This window comes from Silurus meridionalis, chromosome 27 (assembly GCF_014805685.1).
Source record: "Silurus meridionalis isolate SWU-2019-XX chromosome 27, ASM1480568v1, whole genome shotgun sequence".
Taxonomy (NCBI): domain Eukaryota; kingdom Metazoa; phylum Chordata; class Actinopteri; order Siluriformes; family Siluridae; genus Silurus; species Silurus meridionalis.
The window spans coordinates 10,996,267-11,015,116 of record NC_060910.1 but is presented as its reverse complement, the minus strand read 5'-3'; the positions used below and the strand labels follow the sequence as shown (position 1 = coordinate 11,015,116).

General features: G+C 37.8%; 1 protein-coding gene across 8 annotated transcripts; it reads left to right on the top strand.

Annotated features, from left to right (window-relative positions):
• Nucleotides 1-145: 145 nt before the first annotated feature.
• Nucleotides 146-18,831, top strand: rufy3 (RUN and FYVE domain containing 3). Of its 8 annotated transcripts, none has more exons than XM_046841658.1 (19): nucleotides 146-620; nucleotides 9,358-9,417; nucleotides 10,905-11,078; nucleotides 11,188-11,305; nucleotides 11,393-11,494; nucleotides 11,573-11,696; nucleotides 11,901-11,965; nucleotides 12,088-12,153; nucleotides 12,252-12,321; nucleotides 12,541-12,633; nucleotides 12,717-12,800; nucleotides 12,927-13,094; nucleotides 13,964-14,061; nucleotides 15,574-15,693; nucleotides 16,730-16,853; nucleotides 16,945-17,021; nucleotides 17,112-17,136; nucleotides 17,256-17,327; nucleotides 18,081-18,831. In XM_046841658.1, the coding sequence occupies exons 1-19, from the start codon at nucleotides 350-352 to the stop codon at nucleotides 18,219-18,221; spliced, it is 2,052 nt and encodes a 683-aa protein (XP_046697614.1). In that variant the 5' UTR covers nucleotides 146-349; the 3' UTR covers nucleotides 18,222-18,831. The 8 variants fall into 8 exon arrangements, with proteins under 8 accessions (XP_046697614.1, XP_046697613.1, XP_046697615.1 ...); XM_046841657.1 differs by having other exon boundaries at nucleotides 18,078-18,831; XM_046841660.1 differs by lacking the exon at nucleotides 146-620 and adding an exon at nucleotides 6,047-6,760 and having other exon boundaries at nucleotides 18,078-18,831.
• The last annotated feature ends 19 nt before the right edge of the window (nucleotides 18,832-18,850 follow it).

The following is an 18,850-nucleotide window of genomic DNA, read 5'->3' as shown; positions in this document are numbered from 1 at the left end:
ATCAATTCTAAAGTATCGATGCTGGTGTTGTATCAGGAGGATCGAATCACACATTTAAATTATTATCCATCCTGGGAAATGCCTTAGTATCGAATCGATCCTCCCTGCAATGCACCTTTAGTCACGAGGTGGCGTGATTACGTCATGTCCACGTGACTCCAATCCACGGCTCAAAGTTTATTCGTGTTTATGAAGGGAAGAGCACGTCAAAGGGAACAACACATGAGTGACAGAGGGGCTTTTTAAAAATGCCATGATGACAGACTGAGAGAAGTGAAATAAAATGTACAACAATTCTTTTACCAGGAACTGAGCAGAAAAAGGAGCAGTGTACATTTCTAAGCGGAACATGGCGGCAGAGCAGGACACCAACCCTGATCATCAAAACCCAGACGTGGCTGAAAGTTTTATATCTTCCGCGGAATTAGATCGACCTTCTTTTCAGGACAATAATGGACATTTTCCCAAGACTCCGGAGGAGGACACGTTTACTCCCACCTCCGTTATTTACTTTAAAGAAGCCCTAGATTCTGCCAACGTCCAGTTTGCCAAGAAAAGCTCGAATCCTCCTGGCACGGTGAAGTATGAGTTTCACATCGAGACGACCAAGAAAAACAAAAGTAAGTTGTTAAACAGCGCGTTATTTATAATCAATAAAATATCATACATATAATTGCATGAATGCGCGTTCATGTGTGTGTTGCGTTCGAGCGCGCGCACGAGCACCGTTGGCTAAGACGCCCTAGCTAGCTCTGTGTTTACTTCCCTAAGCTTCAAATGTCAAGTCTGTAAAAGTCTTTATTTGTGTAAAAAATTTTAAACAAATTTTGTATCAAAAATACTGTAAATGCGGGTTGAATTCTTTAAACAGAATATATACAAAAAAAAGTTATGAGTCAGCATTTAAAAAGGTGCCACGCCATTAAAGTTTAAATAATACAAACCCAAACCCTGTTTTCCCTGATTTCATAACTTTTCACACCATTAAATATGAACTTGGTCAATTCTCCATTTACTAAATATCATCTTTCATGTCAGTCATTTATAAATGTCTATTCATTTAATGTTTCTAATGTATGATGCTGAGGAGTGTCCTTCAAAAAAAACTATAACAGATGAAGATTTCCTTCACAAAACTAGTACATATGATGTCTAGTGAAAAACTTCTAATTAACATGGATCTGAAGACAACGAGAAGGTTTTTTTGTTTGGTTTTTGGTTGTAATTTCTTTTTTCAGAGGTTAAAACAACAGTCAAGACAATTCAGCTTTACAGAAATGTGTAAAGGAAAACCTGAAATAACGTATCGAGGTACCGTCTTCAAGGAAAACTTTTACCTGAATCAGATTATATATCTGAATATTAAATATTCTGAAGTTATTATATGTGGTTGTCGTGCCTGATTGTTGCTCCTTGCTTCATTTCGCAAGATGATCACCACTCTTCTGGGAAGATCATTCACTAGATTTTGCAGTGTGCTTGTGGAAATTTGTGTAGGGCTGAAACGATTCCTCGAGTAATTCGAATACAAAAAATTATCGAGGCAGATTATTTGCCTCGATGCTTCGTTTAGTGTGTTTAACTACACATGGAGCATTGTGTTTCCCCACGGGCCATTATTACTGACACACCACCCACTTAAATCTGCAGCGCTCTGAACAACCAGTTTCCACCACATTAAAAAATGTTTGCCACAGCCACTCCCTCTGTAGTGCCAGAAAGTTTTACACATTAAAAATGAAAATAGTTTACAATCAATAGAATCGCATGGTATCACACTAAGCCTCCGATTCCTGGAGAAAACTCAGTCTAACAATCAGCTCTGAAAGAAACGAAACAGAGGAGGAGCCTCGTTCCTACACCAAACTTCAGACCCACAACATGTTACCGGTGGATGCAACAGAACTGTTCGATGTTTGCGAGAAATAAAATTGGAATTGTGAGGGACAGTTAGAATTAAATTTTTTTTGGTGGTGGAAACGGGCTTCCAAAGGATTCAGCCCAAATAAGAAAGTTTCCAAAGTTTGTGATTACTTCAAACTAAAACATAAAGAACACAACATACAGTGCGTTTATTGTTTTTTTTTATTTATTATTATTTGATGTTTTTTCTTAGTAATCTGAAATTAATTTTTATAAAAGAAATTTATGATTTATTTTTTCATATATTTGTATTTGCATTTTGACCCAACATAATTATAATGCACTAAATGGGTTTAGTTTTCACCGATATTCTTGTATGGATTTCAGCAATAATAAAAAAATTTCTAAAAAGGAAACAAATCACCCTAACCCTAACCCTCTTCAATAAAGAATTATCCGATTGTTCAATTAATGATGAAATGGAATAATCAGTAGAATACTTGATTTGCTAAAATAATCGATAGCTACAGCCCTGGATGTACGCTCATGCAGCTACAGATGTGTTAGTAAAGTTAAGTACTGTTATCAGGTGAGGAGGCCTGGGGTGCAGTCAGCATTCCAATTTATCCCAAAGTTGTTTAGTTGAGAGCTCTAAAGCTGGCCACTTAAGATCTTCTACTCCATCCCATGTAAACCATGGCTTCATGGAGCTGGCTTGGTGCACAGGGACATTTTCATGTGGAACAGTTTTAGGGCTCCAAGTTTAAATGAAGGGAAAGTTTAATTCTGGTGCAGTCGAATGTAACCTACAATTGTGTCCCTTCAACTTTGTGGCAACAGTTTAGGGAGGAAACGCATAATTTAGGAAATTGTGAAAACTGTCAGTGACGTTTCAACACAAAGAAAATCCTAATTGAATCATAAAATAAACCTTTTGCACAATTAACGATCAAATGTTAAATTTAAGAATATAAATATTCATATGTCATTCAGGAAGGGTTTTTCCTTTAAGTGTGTGAGGAAGAATTAAAAAAGGGGAACCCACCCACCTCAGTGTATCCCCGGGGATTCTCTTTACCGTATGTCGTGTAAAGGAACCGAATACAGTGTAATACGCTTGAGGTCAACTGGGGATTGATCTGTGACACGAGAATACGGCTGGAATGGAGGTTGAGTAGGTAGTGTTACTTCCTCATTCTGAGATGCTTCTGTTCTTACCACAGTTGTATAGAACGTCTATTTGAATTTCATTTGCCTTCGGTCTCTCTCTCTCTCAAGAACCAAGTGTTAGCACCCACAGAACTGACTCTCATTCGACTGTTTTGAAGACTCCATGTACACTGTGCAGGAGTCCCCGGATATTGACGACGGATGTGCTGCTGTAACATGATTTTCTGATCAGAATAATTGCACAAATAATCAGGTTTACAGAAGCTCCTGTTGGTCAGCAAGTGTACACCGACCCAAATAAACAGTATAGAAATAAGATTGTGCGCAGAAATACACACAAGCTGATGTGGAGCTAATTACAAATCGAAACATGGCTTGAGTTTGATGAAGGAAGTGATGATTCAGTGTAGTCTTTCCAGGCAGCATTAGAAGGTTGAAATACACATGCATTTGACTCACAGAGGTCTAGTGAGAAGGCAGGATTTAACATGAGAGCACATACAGCATAACCAAAGGCACAACTGGTGATTAATGCTGTTTGGAGCACACAGTAGTCTATTTGACACGTGGTGTTTATGATAATAATAGTGCAAGCTGAGCTTTATCCTAATACTTTCAGTGAACGCCGGGATCTGCACCTCTAATCTAAATCTGGCCTATCTCTCTCTCTCTCTCTCTCTCTCTCTCTCTCTCTCTCTCTCTCTCTCTCTCTCTCTCTCTCTCTCTCGATAGATAGATAGATAGATAGATAGATAGATAGATAGATAGATAGATAGATAGATAGATAGATAGATAGATAGATAGATAGATATGACATTAATATTATAATTGTTTTCATATATGCTGATTAGGAGCCCAGATCTTGTGCAGTGTGTTTGGGGCTGGAACAAAGCCATTCAGGAATTTAGGTCACTATTAAGCCAAACATATTTGCAGTCACTGTAAAATCTTTATCAGAAGCTGATGCTGTCTTGACAAATAGAACTAGTGTGATGAAACTCGGGTCATTAAACCAGGGACTGGCTGGCACAATTCCACATTCATCATCATTAAAATATTTTCAGTTTTCATTTCTGTTTCACATTTCTTTCCAAAAACCCCTAGGCACTAGTCCTGTTATGAAAGAGGAAATATTTAAAGAGGAAAGATACACAGTGCATGTCACTGGATTATTATTATTGAAGTTATAGGTTTGCTTGCTCATTACCAGGCAGGTGTTAACATTAAGGCATTAAGGCACTAAACCTGTGATCACTGTGCATTTTTAGCTTCGTGTCTTATAGCCTTAATTTCCAAATGATTCATATATGCAGGGGTGGACAAAGCAGTAAAGCAGGCCACACTGCAGGCAGATTCTCAAGTCGTATTGTTTATTTAACAAACTTTAAAATGGGAGATCTCTGCTGTCAAGGACACAAGCATGATGTGCATTTGAAGCCGTGTTTAGCCGTTATAGCTAATCACTAGTTCACCTTATTTGACTAATTACTAGTCAGTTTCCAAGGCAAACCAAAATGTGGTAAGGAGCAGCACACTGAAGCATTGCTTGCTAGTCCCAGGGGTGTCCCAGGTGTGTTTTTATGCATCGCATGGCACTTGTTTTAACTGCAGTTGCAGTGTGTGCAAACCTTCTCACATGTCAAACATTTGTGTTGTAACCTAGATACTTTTTTTTTTTTCGTCTTCACGGCTCACGGGTTTCTTACTGAGTCAAACTAACAGTTCAGTTCGTGTACAGAATCTACCATACTCGACTGCAATTCTGTAATTATGTTTATTATAATTATATATTATTTTATTATTGTAAGAAATGGGACTAGTAGCAGTGAAGTACATGTAACTCACACTGTTGATTAGACTGATGTATAAACAAAAATCAGCTTTCCTACATCTGACTGCTTATGCAGGTTATGAAATATGGCATATACTCATGTTATAACTTGTAATAATCAAAATCAGTTTATAACTGCGCTGCAGTTATGGTGTGAACACTAGCTAATCCACATATGAACCTACCTTTCACACACACTGCTTTATTTGCTAGCAGTAAAATAACCATTTTGCAGGCAATCTTCATGAATATTTGATGCTCGTAAATGGAGAGAAAGAACTCAGGATTTGTGTCTGAACCATCATCTGACAGAAATGTCCACTCATTCTTTAAATCAATATTAATATTGATTAAAAAAAGGAGCTCGACCAACTAAGCTCTGTATATACTAAAGTAAGTGTGTGTTTTTTTTGCTGAGTAAATAGATTATCATATTTTCTGGCTTGTGGTTCTTAGTCGAAAACCAAACCATATTGGCGGTAGGTGTGTATGGTAGTGAGGGCTTTTATAGTTTTCTTTTCCACATATGGCTTAGTTTGCGAGCCCTGTCCTTGGGAGACACCGATTCGTCAGCTTGTATTGATTGTCTAACATCTGGTGTTATTTCCTGACTCGCGTGTATTTGAGTATTGCCGATTTGCATCATCATCAATTTTTTTTTTTTGTATATTGTAACGCAGTAATCAACATGTTGGGTTTGAATGTAATCGATGTCAAGTCAAGTCAAGTTTATTTGTATAGCGCTTTTCACAACAGACATTGTCTCAAAGCAGCTTTACACAAATCAACAGTGATGGTGAATGGTGTGCATTTGTCCCTGATGAGCAAGCCGTGGCGACTGTGGCAAGGAAAAACTCCCTTAGATGTTATGAGGAAGAAACCTTGGGAGGAACCAGACTCAAGAGGGGAACCCATCCTCATCTGGGTGACATCAAGAGTTTGATCATAAATCTTTCAACAATACAGAACACTGGAGAGTGAGAACTAACATGATTACTGGAGTATAAGATTATAAGTAATGTTTTTAAGTTCAGTATATAAATCACCCAGCAGCAAACGCATTCTGCTCATTTGGCTCGATTACTAAAGCCTGTGCCTTTCGCCGAGGCATCCTCATTGAGCCAAGAGTAACGGATCACGCATGAGCACACTCCTGCATCATCCTGATCCCCCCAGGAATTCATCTCTCTCCGCTTGCACCATCTGCTCACGTGACTCCGACAATGCTGCTCAGCATCACAGTAGCCATCTTGGTCAACACCCACTCGGTTGCAGCGAACACAACCAATCCAGTTAGCGTGAGTGGGGGCTGTGCGGAGTGAGACGAGGAGAAAGAGAGGCAGTTGTGATTGTTGCTCCACCACTGAGCCGTTTGCAGCATCTCAATCCTCCTCGTTCTGCTGAGCGAGACCAGAAAGCAGACACTGTTTCATGCGACGGATTTTCTCATGATTCCGATTCCAGCTTGGAATTTGTAATTTTTTCATTTTTTTTTTTTTAAAAGAAGAAACCAGACAAAAAAAGAAAAGCCTCTTGTTTAATTACTGCCCTGGCTGTTTTTTCTTCCTTTCATTGGCCTTCATTGTTTCTTCTTCCTCTCCTGTTGGCAGGAGCTCGTTTTCATTCCTGATTAATCCGTATTCTTCTCCGGCTCTCGGGCAACGGAGGCCATCGTTGTTGTTATTGTCGTAGTCACTGGGCCTCACAGCTGAGTCACCATGTCGGATCTGACGCCACAGAGCGAGGCGCCCACCCCCACCACAGACAAGATCACGCAGGCTGCCCGCGAGACCATCTACCTGTGCAACTTCCGCGTGTCTGTGGATGGCGAGTGGCTGTGTCTACGTGAACTCAATGACATCTCGCTCACTCCCGAGCCTGAGCCAGCACATGAAGGTAGGGGCTCGGGCCACCATGTTGCTCAGTGAGCTTGCTGGGATATGTAGGCGCTTTTATTTTTTCTTTTATTTTTTTTTCAGTTCTTTCCAACAAACAATCCATGGTCTTTTTGACTTAAATGCAATTTTTAAAAAAATGGTGGTCGTGTTTTAAAATCTAAGCATCGACACTCTCATTGAAAAGGAAACCCTTGGGCTCTGGCAACGTTGGCTTTTGTCTTGCTAATGCGTCGGATAATCATTATTGAATTATATGCAGGATTAGTTCCTCATTGCAGGAGGCCTACAGTGCACGCAGGGCTTTCAATAGCTTTTCAGGTGGACACATGATCTTTTTTAGGAATTTAGGGAATTTGTACGTGATAATCATTTAGCAGAATTGTAGGTCGAGATAAACTGATAAAGGTTCTGCTGCTCAAGCTTTTAGGTCAATCCTGAAACACGAAAGCATAGAGACCGAAGTTCCTCTAAAGCATAGATCCACAATGAAGATTTTTACTTGTATAAAATGTTACAATTCCTGCATAAACACATCAGATTTTGGCTAAATGTATGTGCCTGCTGGCTGATCTTGAGCACATCCATCAGTATTTAGATTTCTTTGTAAAATCATGATGCAGCTCTAATCATTGTATTGTAACCTGCCTATTAATGTTCTATGAACAATATCTTTGTAGCTGTTTCAACTGGCATGACCGCAGTTCTTTCCCAATGCAATAATGATTCCTTTGGCGCTGGTCTGTGGAGTTAGAAAAGCAAAGGAAACCAGATTAACAGTGCACATGTGCTGAATAACCCAATTCCAGGCCAATATAAGATGATGTATGCTTCCTTTGTGACAGTTTTAGTGATGTGCTGGGATCAGATAGCACTCGTATCATTAGTGCGCTTCTAAACACGCTCGATACATCCGTGTGTGGAGTCGTGATCAAAGGGCGGAGATGCTCTCGGTAGCTCTGAGCTAAATTACAGATCTGTAATCCGTCCTTCTAGTTAGTGCAATGATTACAGTTTCAAAGCTTTTTTTTTTTTGTATTATGAATTCACACAATTTAAAAAAAAAAATTTAAAATTGTTCTAAATCAATCATTTCTGTAGGAAATTTCAGAAAAGTATTGATTTATACCAATCTGCAGTGGTTTTTTTTTATTTTGTTTTATCTATTTTTTTAATCACATCCATCAATTGATCTTTCTTACAGTTTAATCTGAAGAGACATGCAATGCCATGACAAGAGTAAGCTCATATTTGTGTTTTGTGCTAAGACTGTGTAACAGCATTTTATATGTATTGACGGCTTTTGCAACTGTTATCAACACCCTTTCTTAAGCATTTGACTCAGAGCTCTTCACTAAGAACAGATGGTTTATAGTCCCATTGATATCTGAAGTCTATACTGAAGTTATTTATATGAAGTCTACCTGGGACATACATTGGATTTTATGACAGCAGATGCAGAAATGTATGAGTTATATTCTGACACCATTTTAAGGGGATAGGTTTTTCACAGAAGGTGCGAATGTGACGGCTTGCAAAATCACACAGATGCCTTTGTTTCCGTTGTGGCTTTTTAACATTTTAATTACGAATCAATTTAAATAATTATTGAGCGAATTTCAGTTTATATTGTTCAGTAATGAAAACGATTTCTTCTTATATTATATTGATAAACGCTTCTATTTGATTGTAGTCAGATTACAAATTTTCCAGACATCCTCATCAGCAAAGGTCTCTTTTTGTAAAAAAGTCCTTGTGCTGTCTTTGAGGCTCAGTCACTTTTCAGGCATTTTTTTTTACGGCTCTCTTTGTGCCGCTAAACCCATAAACCTGCCAAGAAATTAGATTAGGCAGGACAATTTATTTTTTTATTTTGTCACTGTACTGGTTAGGCCAAAAAAAAGTGTTTCAAAATATGTTTTGAATGCTTTTGCTTGTGGCTCATTTCAAATATAAGAGCTGGAGTTTAGTAAAATGTGTTATAATGAGTGATGCGGGAATGGTTTTAGCTTTTAAAGAAAGCTCAGTCTCCTGTAACAGCACAGCCCAATTATGACCCAGAGATGTATTCCTGCCTGCTTATCAACTGTTTACCAACACAACCCATTTTTATTCTTTAAAGAATGACTTTGTATCCATTTCTAGCTATGATTGATGTGGAATAATAGCACTTAGCTAGTTTTCTCTCAGGAATTTAACGAGACAGAATATACAGGCAAAAAACGTTCATGTTTTCCTCTGCCTTTTCCACAGTGCTGACCCTGGAGACTCGTCCCAAACATGCTAAACATCTCCTCACTATACACATGATTACATGTTACATGATGTTACAAATAGTAAAGTATCACATGACGCGCATTAGTAAACCCAGGCAGCCGGAAATGCTGTCAGAGCTCTTTTAAGAATAAATGAATCAACAATCAGGTTGACCAATCAGAACAGATCATTCATAAACATGGCTAATGACTATTACATTTGATAGGGTGATATGTTTGATGCGTTTATCGTTGATTTAGTCTACACCCGTGAAATGCATGAAACGCAAACAATTTCTTTTTTTTTTGTTTCTTTATTCTTTTCCCATTGTCCTTTGCAAAGACTCATGGGAAGATTTCACAGAATTGGTGGAACAAATGCAAATGCTTGATGAGTTCAAAGGTGCGTATCGCGGCATCACTTCCTCCTTTCACTCCCACCTCTATAGGCATCGTTCGAAAACCATAGCAGCTGTATGACGAGACCTTATCAGTCATTAGCTACATTTTCTCTGAACACCTCCAGCCTGCCATCAAGCCTGCGTTCTCATCGGCCGTCTCTGCCATGCTTGTTTACTGTCTCTCATTCTGTCTTTTTTTTAGTTGTTATTCCTAACTGTCTAGATGCGCTTGTTTTTTCTTTGTGTGTTTTTTAGATTCTGCTACTCTTGTGTGCCACACCCATTCTCTCTGGCTGATCTTTCCTGGCACTTGCATGGTGTTGTAGGCATTTCACACTTAACACTAATTCCTTAGGGCAATGCACTACTAATTAGTTCCTGCAGGCCTGAGATGTAGGAGTTTTTTTTTTTTTTTTTTTTTTTGTCTTGATATCCTGCAACCTCATCTGACCTTTAGTACCGCAACACTCCCTGTCTGCTGATTCAGAGTAGCATTGATTTTTTTTTTTTTTTTTTTTTTTTTTAAATCGGTCTACCCACAGATTATACATTTTCAATAAATGAGAACCGAAAGCATTTCTTTAACATCAAACAAGTTGGGGATCAAATTCACTTTCACATTTCACAAAAACCTGTGTTTGTGTTATATAAGGTGAAGAGCACGTGACTCCAGCATACTGGAACGGCTAATAACTTTCAGTTTATGTTAGTAATAATAATAATAATAATAATAATAATAATGAAAACAACTTTGTTATACTCTGGTATATTGTTTTCAACTAATTCTGATAATACTTTCACTGGTGTTTATATTTAATGATCATAAAAAGCTTAGTTTTCTTCAGACACTGAATAAAAAAAAATAATAATAAATATAATATTGCAGAAAGAAACTTACAATGCTTTAATATACCCTATGCATAAGTGCCCTGTGATGGCAATTACTTTTATATTTATATATATATATATATATGCTTTCATCTTGTCATTTGTCTTTTTGTTTCAACAAAATGCTAATGGATTTCTTTCTTTCTTTTATTTTTTTAAGCACTGAAGTGGGTTCTTCATTAGCATTAAATACGTCTTGAAAAACGTCTTGGTTAGAGCTCAAATTGAGGAACTGGATTGCTGACTAAATGGCTTTAAGTTAAATAACTATATTTGGATCTTCAGATTATGTACAGTAGGTAATATGTTTAGCAGAACGGTTGTGTTTAAGCTGGTCACTGTGTTATGCATGTTAATTATACGTGTTGTAGGCTAACGTAACTGGTGAATAAAAAACGAGAAGGAAAAAAGATATCTACACTGTTAAACTTTGTACCATTATAGTGTGCGGACATTTCTGTACTATTTATTGTGAGTTTTTCTTCAAGCTGAAAAGCTTCTGATCATTTTTATTTGACAGCAGTGCTTTATAATGTGCCATGTGGTGTGTTTTTTTATTTTTTTTTTATTTTTATTTTTATTTTTTTAAATGTGCCCTCAGATCCCAAGGACCCCATTGCTATCGAGAGGCTTAACCTGATGAACATGGCCAAGCTGAGCATTAAAGGCCTGATCGAGTCAGCTCTAAACCTGGGCCGCACACTAGACTCAGACTACGCCCCGCTGCAGCAATTCTTTGTCGTGATGGAGCACTGTCTGAAACATGGACTCAAAAGTATGCAGCGGAATTTGGTGCACAAATCAATTCAGCTGTCTTTTGTTGATTTCTATTGTCCTTATACATTTTTTTATTTATTTTTTGTCCAAACTTTATTAAATTGAAGGCAAGAAGACGTTCCTCGGTCAGAACAAGTCGTTCTGGGGTCCTCTGGAGTTAGTGGAGAAGTTGACTCCAGAAGCTGGTGAAATCACCGCTAGTGTCAAAGATCTTCCTGGCCTTAAGTAAGCCAAGTCTGCTTATTTTCTCCCACTTTCTTTCTACTTTTTCCTCTCACAGCTCCTGGCACTGATTTAGTTATGTTTTCTTAGAACTCCTTTGGGAAGAGGCAGAGCGTGGCTGAGACTGGCCCTCATGCAGAAGAAGCTCTCGGACTACATGAAGACCATAATTAACAGAAAGGATCTTCTAAGGTGTGCAGACTTGCATGTATTTATAAGACCATTTTAACGTCAGCCTGCTTCTAATATGTATATATTTATATATTTAAGTGAGTTCTATGAGCCCAATGCTCTGATGATGGAGGAAGAGGGAGCAGTAATTGCTGGACTGTTGGTGGGACTCAATGTCATTGATGCAAATCTGTGTATGAAGGGAGAAGACTTGGACTCTCAGGTACTTTATAATTTTACGAATGACTATTTATTTTTTACTTACTGTGTGAGATCAAGAAGGTTTTTTAGACACGTATGGTTTTTATCCAGAGCAAGACACTTTGACTTGGTTTCATTATAGTTAAGGATTTTGATGTTCATTCATTTTTATCAGGTTGATTTTTATTTTGTTCTTGATCCAGTTAGTCATGTGTTACCTTGGCAGGTTGGCGTTATAGATTTTTCTATGTATCTAAAAGATGGAGGTCACAGCAGCAAGAGCACAGAGGGGTAAGTTCACACACATATATATATATATATATATATATATATATATTGTATGGATTACACAAACTCGGATCGTTCGACCATTGCTCATTCCCTCTTGCACATTTTAAATTGTTCTATTCTAGTGACGGACAAATCACAGCAATCCTTGACCAGAAGAATTATGTCGAGGAGCTCAACAGACATTTAAGGTAGAGTTACTGCTACAGTTATTACTTTGGTTTACGATTTGTTTGGCCTTGTCTGGCTTACATTGTCCGGCCTTGTTATATCTATTTCTCCCTGGCAGTGCTTCTGTGAACAACCTCCAAGCCAAAGTGGATGCCCTTGAAAAGTCCAACACAAAACTTACAGAGGAGGTGTGTATTAATGTTTTGAAATCCAACATTGTAAGCGGAATAAATATAAAATGGCTCCAGTCTGTTTTTTTGTTTTTCTCCTCTTATCTCCCATTTTTTTCTCCCAATTTCTTTTTCTTGTTTTTTTTTTTGTTTAATAAAATTGTAAGTTGTGTGAATGGTAGCAGAAAAGGACATTCCAGTCTTTTCTCCCAACAATCTCTTGTCTGATTCTTACAGCTTGCAGTTGCAAACAATAGAATCATCACTTTGCAAGAGGAGGTAGAGAGGATGAAGGAGGAAAGCTCTTACCTCGTGGAATCCAATCGCAAGGTACTGATACACCACACGTCAGAGATTAAAATATCATCAGATGCCTTAAACAGAACTAAAATACAGGTATATGTGTGTTGCAGGCTTTGAGGCCAGATGGAGCTGCAGATGGCCAAGTACTTGGAGAAACCCGAAAGCAGCTCAAAGAGGAAACTCAGCTCAGACTGGTCAGTTAGATCTTAAGTGTGTGTCACTCTGCCTAGAATAGGCACATCTTTATTGTACTAATTATACCCAGTGATTAGCTGATCAGTCAGCGTTGAAATATAAACAATTACAAACATTCTGTGTAGGATGTGGAGAAAGAGCTGGAGGTGCAGATTGGGATGAGGCAGGAGATGGAGCTGTCCATGAAGATGCTGGAGAAGGACATTTGTGAGAAACACGATGCGCTGGTGGAGCTCAGACATCAGCTAGATGATTTACGCAGAATCAACCATGAGCTCTGCCACAAGTCCCAGGTACAGTATAATGACCACCAATGTGTTTAAAATGTTTTTACAGCGCTGGTGAATTGATACATTTTAAAAAAAAAACGCATAATATAAATTATAATACAATTTCTGTCAAAAATGTGGAAATTTTTTGAAAATGTGGACCTCGTCTTTCACTGTTTTTGAGTATGGAATGGCAGCCATGTTGGTTCAGTATTCCTTCCACCTGGAATACGTTTTAAATCTTCCCTGCTCCAAAACAACCACAAACATTTAAGATTCCACCTCCAAGTTTGTGAGGCAGTCTGCTAACATCTTTTCTCCTGTTCTTTATCTTCTCATAAGTTCTTCTGTAAGAGCCAGAAATGTCAGATTGAGACTCTTCTGTCCATGGAAATTTCTTCCAGTCATTCACTGTCCAATTCTTATGTGTTTTGCCTTTTACATAGTTTGTCACGTATAAGTAGAATGGACATGCATGCGTCTCGTTTGTCACACACTGTAGATCTGTCTTCAGTGCGCATGTTCACATACATGATCATTTCTAAAGTAACATTTAATCGATGTCCAATGATAAATATGGAATTTTTCCTCTTGTAATAATTTAGTTACTGTTTTTGGACTATCCAGTGTTAGTTAGTTCAAAGTCAAGATAAACTTTGAGTCTTTGGAACGGAGGATTTTGTGGAATCTTGGCAACATGACCAGCTCTCTTGCAGTTGTTTCCTGACATTTAATGTACCTTCAAATTAACAAAGTATCAGTGTATTATTTTGATATAATTTTTTTAAATATAAATATATATACGTAAATATGTACAGCCTTTTTATACAGAACATAAAAATAGGTTTTACACACATGTTGAGGTGTGAGGTGTGTGTTTGGCTGCGTTGCAGAGCTCAGAGACCAGTTTGAAACAGAAGAATGAGATCATCAGTCGCTTTGATGAGAAAACAAACCAGATGGCAGCCACTATTAAACAGCTGGAGCACAGGTAAGAGTTCACACGCTTGAAACTCTGAAATCATAATGGAATCTGTGCCTTTTTTGTTTTTGTATCCACTAATGCACTAGGCTCAAAATAAATATTATTGGATTGCTTATCTGCCCTGTTTCAAGTTCTGCACTCACCTTTTCTTGAAATAACTCCTCTCTGCTTTATGTCTCCTGTTGTTTTTGCTTCTTTTTTTTCCCTTCTTTTTTTTTTTTGCATCCCTTCCACGACATCCTCTTATTTGTTTTCTTTTTTCAGCGAGAAAGACGTGGTCAAGCAAGCGCGAAACTTGAATTTGACTGCAGGAAAACTGCTGCAAAAGCAACAATAGATCATTTGCAAAAACGCCTAATAATAGTTCCATCAACACATATCCTAAATTTGACTTTGCATATCATTGGAACAACTAGGGTTTTTATTTTCTAACGGGTTTGAGGTCTATTACAGTTGCTTTCTCTTTCCCTTATGGACGACCATGTTTCTGCTTCTACTGTGAATATCACACTCCGAGCGAGCCGGCATGGTTTTAATCTTTCCAGTCCTTTTTTTTTTTTTTTTTGTGGTTTACCAGATACAAAATGCAGCTGTTTTAGATAGTGTGAGAAAGCCTAAAGATTTGCTAAATACCCGACAGCTTTTTACTGTTTTTTTTTTATTGTTTTTGTTAGTTTATATGTAGGAAATGGTAACAAAATAACTCGTTTCTCGTATCTCTACAGTGTATCTCTTCGCTCTTTGAATAACCGTACTTAAGGATGTTAGAACGGAAGGCTTTGGCTATCAAAAGCTTTAACATAGTAGCAGGATCTGGTTAAACATGTACCATTAGCTCTTTGCATAACTATGTATGTCACCTTTTTTTTTTTTTCTTCTCCTGGCCAGTTTTTAATGTTTTAATCCTCCGGCCGAACTCATATTTTGATGTTTGATTTGAAGCCGTATGACACGGCGAAAGTAAAACGGACCCGGATCAGCACCTGCGTGAAGTCGAGTGTACTGAATTATGCTCCTGAGTGTAAAAATAATTATGCAATTGACTAAAGTGAATGCGTATTCCCAGGCGGAACTAGTTGCAGGTTTCACTTTGGTAGATCACGAGCCTAAATAGCATTCATGTGTAATAACTGGCTCCATCGTGGAGGTTAATGCCGAATCCGAAAGCTTTGTGGTCCTGTATTAAGTCCCAAAATAAATTCGAAAGGTTTCTGTCGATGAGGTTATTCTGTCAACTGCAATTAAATGATCAAAATGTATGTAGACTTTAACCATCTATGTAAAATGTAGTACAGTAGCATAATAAAGATCAAATCCAACACTTTGAGATTTCTTCACTTTCTTTGCATTTCCATCCAGCCTTTTACTTTTAGATTTTTATTTTTGTTTTATGCTCGTTTCTGTCTCCTTTTTTTATGATTGTTCATTTCAGTTGGACGTTATTGAGGTTTTCCTCCCTGTCATAGCATTTTAGTTCTCATTTTTTTACCTCATTAAGTTCATCTGGCTCAAATACAGATCTAAACAGGCAGAGAAGCAGAGGGATCTGGCTGAGGAGGCGAACAGGCTTTTCAAACAGGAGTTTGGTGACAAAATTGCAAGTCTGCAGCAGGAAGTGGAGCATTTACAAAAGCAGAGGTATGCAACATTCCTGCAGGTTGATATTATTCAAGTATTAATTGATCCTGATTAATATACACTATGGCATGACCTTTTTTTTTGGAGGCACACGGTTCTTGGACTTCAACTAGAAATGATTGTGGCCTTAACCACACTTTTTAACCATACGAGTATGCCCATGGAGATTCTTTTTTCAGCATTTTCTATTACATTTTTGCCATTTGACACATGCCCTTATTCAAAGCGACTTACATATATCTCACACAACTGAGCAGCTATGGGGTTAAGGGCCTTGCTCAGGGACCCAGGCGCGGCAGCTTTGTATGGCAGGGATTTGAACTCACTACCTTCAGATCCCCAGTCCAATACCTTATCCGCTAAGCTACCACCTCCCAGATTTATGGTTCTATCTCCCATAAAGTAAACAAACTGTAGCAAAATTTAATCCACTACAACCTGACCAAGCAGTAACCACAAAGTGCCACACATTCTTTGTAGTTCTTTTTGTTTTGTTTTGTTTATTTGACTTTATTTTATTGCGTGTCTTCATCAACCAAAATAATCTGCTGCACACCCTTTATATCGCCCAGATACCCCATCAATCTTTTTGATTAGATTTCATCTTTTATTCACATCTGCATCTATAAGAACACCTTGTTTGTTCAATCTGAATTATATACTGTATTTGGTTACATCCCTGTATGTTTTTCTGGATCTGCATTATTTCCTTATACAGGGTATAAAGAGTAATTTCTCAGGTTGTCCATTAGGGGGCAACATCTAGTTGCCAAGGTCAGGTACATGGTCATTGTCAAGTCAAGAGGATTTTCAGTTCAACACATTGTCACTCACTGTCTAAAGGGGGTGAAGTAAATGTTTGTAATATTATCTAAATGGTGCAGGACCACGATTATTTCAAGTTCATTTCCATTAGTATCAACTATTTTCTCTTCTAATATCTTGCTACATTTTTAAGCTTAATAAAAATTCGTTTTGATGAATGCAGATTTTTTTAAGCCACATATTTAAAGGTATTTGTGTTTTTGGGGTGCAGGAGCGGTTTGGAGCAGGAGCTGAGGAAGGAGCGAGGAAGACGAGGGAGTCAGCATTCAGACCCCGTGCTGGTGAAAACTCCTCCGCACAGAGACATGCAGCAACAAGTGGAGGACATAAGAAAGGTAACTCTTGATTTCAAAGCGAGTCGGCATTTTGCAACAGCAGCATTATTTCTGTATGTAAGAAACTGTTGTTCTGGATTTATTTATTTAGGAACTGGAAACGGTCAGAAAGGAGAACGACACACTTCGAAACGTGTTGGAAGAGAAAACGAGTCTCAGTTCGAACTTGTGAGCCTTTGTTTATTTAAACATGGACTAATACTAGTGATCCATAAGTAATAAATAAATACTTATCACTCCTTGTTTTGCATTGTCTAGGTCGCTGTCACACGAAGACGAACAGGTTAGAGTTACAGTTTAATCATCCTTTGTGTCGAAACGTAACAGCATGCTACGTAAAGATTTGTTTGTGAGATTGTAAGCATCTCCTGTGTGCTCATTTAGATTTTATTTTCCTTTCAGAACCAGTCATTCGAAGAAGAGCCATTTGTTTGTACAAAGTGCAACATTTCGGAAGCACTAAGCAGTTCTAAGGTATCACTGATCATCTCTTAATGAAGATCATTAAGACTAGAATAGAGAGGAGTAAAATTTCAATATGAATATTTAAGAAATAAACACAACAGTGGCCACATTGACTTTGCTGCCCTCTAGCGGATTTGATGTTAACCTCTGACAGTGTCAGAACATGCTTACTGTGTGCAAGTAAAACACCAGTATAAATTCATACAGCTGTGGTCACATTTGCATTCTTGTGTACTGTATGTAACGTGCCTTATATACAACAGTGATGTCAGTTTGGATCTTCCACCAAGCACCACTGAATTAGCAGTCATTCTAGAAATGATAGTGTTTAAACAAATACATTTATATAAACCTATAAACAGCTGGAACTACTTCCAGGGCTGCTGGTCAAAACATTCAACACATTTCAACTAATTCAATTCAAGAATCTGACAGTGTTAATTTAGCATACGAGTAGAACAAGGAAAATGCAAATGCCCCCTTTTTTTCAGGAAACTTTAAAAATAATTTTTTGTTTTATATCAGATAAAAACAAACCGTATAATTAATACAAATGCAATGTTTTAAGATTATGGCGCATCTTGAATAATTAAGATAAAAAGGCTGGATGATGCCACTCACAGCTTTGTTACCAATTAGACTTTGTGATGAATTTTCAAATATTAATTTCTCCACATATTTATTAAATCTTGCTCTTTTTATTTACTGTACGCCCAGAGTTCTCACTGTGCTAACGCTATTTTTACTCTGCCATTTTAGCAGGAGTGCAAGAACTGCCGAGAAGTGTACTGCAAGAACTGCATGCTCAACGAAATCCCCCTGCCGTCCTCCATCACGCCCGAGCGCGTGTGCGACGTGTGCTACTCCGAGCTGCTGCAGCAGTACGCCTCCACCCCATCCTGAGTCGCTTCCACTCTAATTTCAGTAAAACTTATTCAAAACTGGAACATGTTCGATTTAATTCAGGTTGACGCTGTAAACACCAGCAGACGTGCAGTGAGTTTTTTTTTGTTTAGTTCTGCTTTTTTTGTTTGTTTGTTTTAAAGGGAATGTTTGTGCTACTTAATTCTTTCATTTATTTGCATCAAATTCAGCATCGTGTTGTAGACGAGTGATGTCCACCAAGTGGACTTGTGCAGTACTACTTGTATTGTTTCTGAAATCAATCAAAACAAAGTTTTACAAATTATTTTCTTTAGTGGTTATGTATCACACAGAAAGATATCCAAAATGGTTTCTGGGGTGAGACGGTATGCAAATTATTTTAATGATTTTAGAAATACTTTTAGTGATTATTTTTTTGTACATAAGATTTTAACAGACTGGGTGCCAAAGCTTTTTTTTTTTAAAGCAAAACTCTGCACTTAAGCATGCAGTATCATCTCGACATATTTATCAAGGTATGAACTGTTCAAAATGAAGCTGCGTTTACACTTACAGAATGTAACGAAAACAGTTTGATACTTTGTGATATTCTCGCCTCTAAAGGCTCAATAAAGATTTGTCAAAATTGTTTGATTGCAAAACTGCTT